We start from the raw sequence: 7,984 nt of genomic DNA, 5'->3' as shown, positions 1-7,984 counted from the left end.
GGGCTCTGGTGCCAAGGGTCCAGGCAGCTGGACAGGGCAGCCAGTGTCCCAGGCCAGATGTTTGGGCACCCAGACTGTACCATGCCTGCCTGGGGGTGGGGGCCCTTGGCTTAGGCTCCACATGAATCCTGGATGTGGCCCCTCAGATAAATATTAGTAAACTCGGTTTGGACTGATGCTGCCTGACACCACCAACTCGAGGCACAGCCCCCTCCCCATCCTGAGAAGCAGTCACAGAACATCAGGGCTGTTTCCTGCCCCGAGCTACAGGGTGCCACAGAATCGGGGAAGCTGTGGATGTGGCCCCACTGGCCACTGTGTAACCTGGGTGAGTCACCACCTCTCTGAAACCCCCACCCCATGTTCCCTGCAAACCCAAGAAAGCAGTCTCAACACGGAGAAATGACCACACAGAACTAGCGCAGGGCAGTGCCACACGGACGGTCCTGCTGGTGCCTGGCCCTGGCATCTCTCTGGCCGGTGGTTCCTCCGCCTCCAGCACGTGAGTGGTCCAGAACCCTAGTAGAAGCAGGTCCCATGGCGTGCGGCCGAATCCACGCCGGGTTCCAATCTCCGTGCTGTGCTGGAGAAGCTCCCAGGCTCTTGGCTATCAAGTGGCTCTAGGAGGGGCCTTCCTCAAAAGACCCTCGTGTGGGGTCCCTGTGTCGGCACTCTTCTGCCTCAACATCCCTCCCCCACATCCCAGGAAGTGAGTGTCACAGTCCTCATCCTCCAGAGGGGACCCTCAGGCAGGCCTGCTCTGCGGGATGGAGATAGGGTCCCTCCTTGGAAAGGTGGCCTTGACAAGTCGCTGCACCTCTCTGAGCCACCCTTTCTGCATCTGCAGCATGGGGCCAGTGCTTCTCCTGGGGGCACCGCTCAGCTCCAGGTGGGACCAGGTGAGGCGGTGAGGCTCAGGCCTCAGGCAAGGGAGGCCGAAGGGGGGCTGGCAGAGGGTGTGTGGTTCAGAGAGGCAGAGGGCAGTGTGAGTTAGTGGTGGTGGTAAAGCCCATCGGGTAGATGGTGGACGCAGAGAGGATGGGGCAGCCCCTGTGTGCAAGTACCTGCCAAGTAGGCATAGTGTCCTCCAAGCCCCTCTCACCTCCTAAGGCCGTGGTTTATTTTTGCCCATGTCCATAAAGGCACCCTGGGGGCTCCTGAAGTCACCTGCTGGTCCAGGGCTGGTCAGGCTTGGGAGTCGGCTCCCTCCAGCCCCCACATTGGCAACCAGGTTCAGGCTGGTTTGGCCAAGCAGGGGCCCAGGGTGTCTAGCAGCTGCTGGGGAGGCCAAGGCCACTACGACTGAGCTCCTGGGGCAGGGACTGTGGGCAGAGAAGCTGCCTGGGGAGGCCTGGCCTCCAGGGCTCAGACCCGATTTCTAGCAGCCCCCAAAGGGCCATCCACCCCCATACCCCCCAGGTGTTCACAGTGTCCATGAGGGGAATAGCAGAGAGGGGCTGAGTGGGTAGGAAACCCCCTAGGGAAGCCAGGAGGGCAGGGCCTCTGAACCTCGGCTGCACACCCTGCCCCCTGGCCTCCTAGCTCCTGCCCCATCTGTCAGAGCATCACCCCTGGGTTGCAAGTCCTGCCCCCAGGGGAGTGGGTTTCCCAGCCTCCCTTGAGAGGGCCACTGGGGTACCAGGCAAAGAGAGGAGCTGGGCGGGGCTGGGGGAGCACACCTCACCTGGCCTCACCCGGTTTCCAAACCCTCTTCCTCCCCCTCATTTCTCTCAGCTTCTTATCTGCTCCTGCCTGTTCTCTGTCCCTTCCCCAAGGCCCTCTCCATCCTGAACCAGTTTCCTCTTCTGTGGAACAGGGGCTGGAATGCCCACTTTGGGGAGTTCTCTGGGATAGGTGGAGGCTGGGCACAGTGGTGGCATACAGGCACCACTGGCCCTTCAAGGTCTCCTTGGAATCTTCGAGGGCACGCCCTCCCCACAGAGTCCTCCAAGCTCTCCTCCTGGCCTCCAGTACCCCCGACCCCTATCCCCATCCTCATGTACCTGCTGTGCCCCTGGGGGTTAGAGGGATTCCTCTCCCCTCCTCTGGGGTCCCAGCACCAGCCAGGCCTGCAGGCACACAGTAGGTGCTTAAGCAACGCCAAGTGTCGGAGGATTTGCCTGGAGCCGAAGTTCCACTGGCTGGCCCCTCAATGGGGTAGGCAGGCTGGTGGGCCTGGGGCTGTTCCAGGCACCTGTGGGCTCGCCCAGTGACAGAGCGCTCTGCCCCCGGCCGCTTCTCCTGGTCTCCCACTGCCCAGGGGTGCCTCTTGCCCAGGTCCCACTACCCGGCAGCCCAGGGCCCTCTGGAAGCAAAAGAAGGGACACCGGAGTCCGCATCCTTCCTGCAGCCTCTCCGGGCCAACGCTCGAATCCCCTCTCCCCACCAAAAGCTGATCTCCTCTCACCCACCCGCCCTATCTTTTGCTCTCTCACCCCACAGGATCCCAGCCCTGCTGCAAGGACAGGTGTCAGGTAGGGGGCAGTGTTGACCTGCCGGCCCCAGGCAGGTGTCTCACTCCCAGGCCAGAACCCTGGCACAGCCCAACCCTGCCTTCTGCCGGCACTGCCCCTCCACACCACGTCCCTGCCCACTGCCAGGTCCTCTGGCCACACCGGTGGGACTGCCGGGCAGCTGCTACCTGCAAGCCATTCACAGAACCTGGTCTGGGGCGCTCCTCTGAGCCAGACGTCTCTTGATCGTTTACAGTGACCCTGAAGGGCAGGTGGAGGTAGGGCTGGTCCCAGGTCTGGGTTTTACGTTCTGCTGCCACTGTCTTGACATTTTAAATACATTTTGAATCAGGGGACTCTCGTTTTCATTTTGCGTGGGCCCCGTCATTGAGGCCAATTCCGACCCCAGAGTTGGGACTTCCTGCTGTAACCACCCTAGGGCGCAGCTAGTGGGCAGGGGTGCGGGAAGGTGGGAGACGTGGAGTAGCCGGGGTCCCTGGGGGTCCTCTCGGCCGGCTCCACCCCCACCCCTGGGAACCCGGGAAGAGCCGGCTTTCGCTTCCTGTCTATTAAACCCTTTAAAGGAAGAGGGTAAATAAAACCGCCCGTCTGCCCAGCTGGAAAGCGATGACTCAGCCGCCCCCGCCGACCCTCGCCCCCAGGCTGATCCCAGAGAGCGGGCGTCGCGGCCCAGCCCGGACCCCTCAGCTCCTGGGACCTCTCTCCGGTCCGGGTCGTGGGGGCGCGGTCGGAGCAGTCCCTCCCCCAGTTCGGGACACTACGAGGGCGCAGGGAGGAGAACCGGCTTCCTCTTCCCCTCCCATTTACTGAGCTCTATGGGTTGCTGGTCTAGCCCTTTCCACGTGTTCCCTAATCCAGCAAAGGTTACTGTTCCCATTTCACAGAAGCGAAAACCGAGGCTAAGAGAGGAGGTCGTTCTGGGCGCAGCCCGTGGGTGGCAAGATGGGGAGCTCGGTCCGCTAGGGCAGGGCCACTTTCGGAGAGGGTCTCTGGGCGGCCCTGGGAAGGGCCCCCGAACAGGACCGGACGGCCAGGGCTCGCGGGTAAGGAAGGGGGCCTCGACCCTCCTGCCCCGGGAGCCCGAGAGCGGCAGGGCTGGACTTGGGGCGCCTGGAGGGTGAAGGTCTGGTCCCGGCTGTCTCCCCACGGTGGGCCGGCCCCGGGCCCGCGGGTGCTTCCCGGGGCTCCCTGGCGTGAGTCACCGCGGGCAGGGCTGGCTGCAGCGCATTCTTCCGCGGGGCCGGCCTGTGACAAGGTGCGGGCGAGCGCCCGGGCGGGGCGGGACCTCGAGTCACCCCACGGGGCTGGACAGCTGGGGCATGGGGGGCAAGAGGAGCGCGGGCTTCTGAGATGGGAGAGGACGGCCGGGGACCGACCAGAGCGCGGACGCGACTTGCGGGCCCGGACGGCTGGGCTTGGGGAGGGTATGGCCCGGGGCGCGCAGGGCTCAGGCGGGCGGGGTGGCCCGAGGGCCGGGGCGGGGCGGGGAGGGGCAGCTATAAAGGCCGCGCCTGGGCCACGAGGAGCAGAGCCGGCGTCGTCACCGCCCGCGTTGCCGCCCGCATTGCCGCTCCCAGTCCAGCGCCCGGCACGACATGAAGTCCCCCGACGAGGTGCTACGCGAGGGCGAGCTGGAGAAGCGCAGTGACAGCCTCTTCCAGCTATGGAAGAAGAAGCGCGGCGTGCTCACCTCCGACCGCCTGAGCCTGTTCCCCGCCAGCCCCCGCGCGCGCCCCAAGGAGCTGCGCTTCCACTCCATCCTCAAAGTGGACTGCGTGGAGCGCACGGGCAAGTACGTGTACTTCACCATCGTCACCACCGACCACAAGGAGATCGACTTCCGCTGCGCGGGCGAGAGCTGCTGGAACGCGGCCATCGCGCTGGCGCTCATCGATTTCCAGAACCGCCGCGCCCTGCAGGACTTTCGCAGCCGCCAGGAACGCACCGCACCCGCCGCGCTCGCCGCACCCGCCGAGGACGCCGTGGCCGCCGCGGCCGCCGCACCCTCCGAGCCCTCGGAGCCCTCCAGGCCATCCCCGCAGCCCAAACCCCGCACGCCATGAGCCCGCCGCGGTGAGTGCCTGCCCGCGCCCCGGCGAGCCCTGCGCCTTAACAGCCGGGACCGAGGCCTTTGGGAAAAACCACTTCAACCCCAGACGACGGGGCGGGGGGCGGGGGCGCTGCACCTCCTTGGGGGACCCGGCGCCCCGCAATCGCGCTGGCCCCCTCGCGTCAGGGTCTCGGGGCCCCTCAGGCTGGACCCCGACCGGCCCTGGCACAGCTCTCTGACCCAGTCCTTTCCCCACAGGGCCATACGCTGGACGAGTCGGACCGAGGCTAGGACGTGGCCGGCGCTCTCCAGCCCTGCAGCAGCAGAACTTCCCGTGCGCGCGGACCCTCGCTCCGTTGCACGGGCGCCTTAAGTTATTGGACTATCTAATATCTATGTATTTATTTCGCTGGTTCTTTGTAGTCACATATTTTATAGTCTTAATATCCTGTTTTTGCATCACTGTGCCCATTGCAAATAAATCACTTGGCCAGTTCGCTTTTCCACCATCCGGCTGTGGCTCAGCGAGACTCCTGCTGGGAGGGTGGAGGCCCAGGAATGGGCGGGCAGGACACCCTCATCCAGTCCTGCGGGGCTGGTGTGAAAGGCGCTGGGAACCGGCTTTGAATGAATAAATGAATCGTGTCATCTGCTGGGCCTGGTCCACACCCTCTTTTCCAAGCAGCCTCCCCAGAGGCCAGGAAGTGCCCTGGGGCTTGACCCTGGCTACCTTCGGCTCCTTGGTGTGTCCTGAGGAACTGAGCCTGGGGAGGACAAGGGCCCTGGGTCCGAGCTGCTGCTGCCTGTGGTGGGGGAACCTTCCCCAGCAGCACTTCCTGCCCACAGACCACCCGCGCAGCCCGACCAGAAGGAATCCCTCAGCCCTCTGGCTGCCCGCCGCCAGCCGCTCCTGGCCAGTGCCCGCAGTGTGGGGCAGGCAGGGTCGCCTTTGCTTCTGGGGGAACAGGAGAGAGTTCTGGGCTGTCTCCCATGGTGGGGCAGGAGGCAGAGGTCCCTGCACGTCCAGGTGCTGGCCCAGGACCTTGGGGTGGAGAGGCCTGAGTGCAGCAGATCCCTGCCCCTCTTTCTGAGATAGCTGACCACGGCTTTGTGCCCTCCGGTCTGGCTGTGCTCTCCGAAAGACAGGGATGGTCTGAGACAGTTAGGGTTCAGGAAGTGTGTCCCCCACCCAGAAGGGCTCCTGGTGATGAACAAGCTGAGGAGGTGATAAGGGGTACAGGCATGACTCCTCACCCCACAATGGGGCCTTCATTTCTGGAATCTTTGTGGTTGGAGGGATGCCAGTAGGGGAGGCAGAGAAGTACCGGAATTGGACCCTAATCTCTGTTGCTAGGGGGCCGATGAAGCCTCGTAGCTGGTCTGGGCTCAGGGCGGGGAGGGTGCTATCCCTTCGCTGCATGGCCCACAGGAGTCTTGGTGCTAGGTCCAGAAGAAACTATTTCCTACAAGGACGTTTCTCCCGAACGCAATTTGCGAAGCCCCTGTGCAAATGGGGGAGGGGCTCCTGCAAAAAGCAGAAAAGAGCAGCCAAGGACGCTTCCTGGCTGGGCTCCTGGGCCTCCTGGCTGGCCCACCAGAGCCTCACCTGGATGGATATCCAAGGTCAAGAGGAGAGCCCTTGCCCCTGGGAGCTTCAAGCATAGGCATGATCTGGCCTGAGCTTTAGGCGAAGAGGGTGGATGGCCCTTGGCTCACTGAGGCCACTTCTTGTTTGAGGAATTTTGGAATTCCTCAAATTCTGAGGACAGTGGAATTCTAAGGTTTGGGGAGTCCATGTTTCAACAGCTTCTTTTAAAAGCAGCCCGAGGAGAGGAGGGGCGGCCTTCATGGTCTCGGGGGCAGCTGCAGACCCTCGCTGAGGCTGTGGAAAGCTTGCTCTCTCCAGATGGGTCAATCGGTCACAGTGGCTGGGCTGGCCTCCCCATGCCCAGTTCTCCTCCCCAGAGCCCAGGGCCAGGGGATGGGGGTGAGGGGTCGGGAAGTGCTGTGGTCAGGAGGCTGGGAAGGCAACAGTACATGGCCTGGCCAGCAAATCAGCTATAGAAGGGACCCCAGTTCCCAGGCCACAGATGGGTACTGGTCCATAGCCTGTTAGTAGCTGGGCCGCACAGCAGGAGGTGAGCAGCGGGGCAAGCATGACCGCCTGAATTCCACCTCCCACCAGACCAGCGGCAGCATTAGATTCTCACAGGAACGAGAACCCTGTTGTGAACTGTGCACAAGAGGGATCTACGTTGAGCACTCCCCATGAGAATCTAATACCAGATGATCTGGGGTGAAACAGTTTCATCTTGCCTACCCACATCCGTGGAAAAATTGTCTTCCATAAAACTGGTCCCTGGTGCAGAAAATGTTGGGGGCCACTGAGCTATAGGACAAAGAGGCTGAGAGAAGGGGACACCAGAGGAGTTCTGGGGTTCGGGTGGCTGGCAGTGTCTGGTGCAGTTCTGGGGTTCATGTGGCTGGCAGTGTCTGGTGCAGTTCTGGGGTTCATGTGGCTGGCAGTGTGGTGTAGTTCTGGGGTTCAGGTGGCTATAGTTCTGCGGTTCGGGTGGCTGGCAGTGTGTGGTGTAGTTCTGGGGTTTGGGTGGCTGGCAGTGCCTGGTACGGTTCTGGGGTTCGGGTGGCTGGCAGTGTGTGGTGCAGTTCTGGGGTTCAGGTGGCTGGCAGTGTGTGGTGCAGTTCTGGAGTTTGGGTGGCTGGGGTTCGGGTGGCTGGTAGCCTCCTTGGTACAGTTCTGGGGCCAGGGTTTGGGTCTGTGTGCTGGGCTATTCAGCAGAGTGAAGGCATTTTTCCTTCCATCTAGGAAGGCCTCGGTTCCCTGATCTTTTTTTTTTTTTTGAGATGGAGTCTCACTGTTGCCAGGCTGGAATGCAATGGTGGGATCTTGGCTCACTGCAACCTCCGCCTCCCGGGTTCAAGCGATTCTCCTGCCTCAGCCTCCCGAGTAGCTGGGACTATAGGCGTGCACCACCTCACCCAGCTAATTTTTTAAAAAATATTTTTAGAAGAGCCGGGATTTCACCATGTTGGCCAGGATGGTCTCGATCTCTTGACCTCATGATCCTCCTGCCTCGGCCTCCCAAAGTACTGGGATTACAGGCATGAGCCACTGCGCCCAGCCAGGTTCCCTCATCTTTTAAAGCAACCTGTGTCTGCTCTTGGGCAGGCACACTGTGGGCAGGAGTTGGGCAGTGAGCTCCCCATTGCTTGGGATGTGAGCAAGAGCTGTTTGTGTGGCAGCAGGGGGAACTCCTCCATGGGCGGACTCAGGGCTGTACTAATAACAGTGAACCAATTTGGGTGGTTCTGTCCTCCCCAGAGCTTTGCCCAGCTGTAGGCGCCCTCCTCTAGGAAGCCCTCCAGCCCGAGGCCCCATCCCTCACTGAAGGATGCAGGCAGACCATGCGTGAGCCTGCAGAAACCAGGCCGGAAGAGG

At 62.4% G+C, this 7,984-nt stretch overlaps 1 protein-coding gene across 1 annotated transcript; it reads left to right on the top strand.

Annotated features, from left to right (window-relative positions):
* Positions 1-3,934: 3,934 nt before the first annotated feature.
* Positions 3,935-5,020, top strand: PHLDA2 (pleckstrin homology like domain family A member 2). Its single transcript, XM_002821390.5, has 2 exons — positions 3,935-4,547; positions 4,783-5,020. The coding sequence occupies exon 1, from the start codon at positions 4,070-4,072 to the stop codon at positions 4,535-4,537; it is 468 nt and encodes a 155-aa protein (XP_002821436.1). The 5' UTR covers positions 3,935-4,069; the 3' UTR covers positions 4,538-4,547; positions 4,783-5,020.
* Positions 5,021-7,984: the final 2,964 nt, after the last annotated feature.

Source organism: Pongo abelii, chromosome 9, assembly GCF_028885655.2.
Source record: "Pongo abelii isolate AG06213 chromosome 9, NHGRI_mPonAbe1-v2.0_pri, whole genome shotgun sequence".
Classification (NCBI taxonomy): domain Eukaryota; kingdom Metazoa; phylum Chordata; class Mammalia; order Primates; family Hominidae; genus Pongo; species Pongo abelii.
This window is presented reverse-complemented; position numbering and strand designations above follow the sequence as displayed.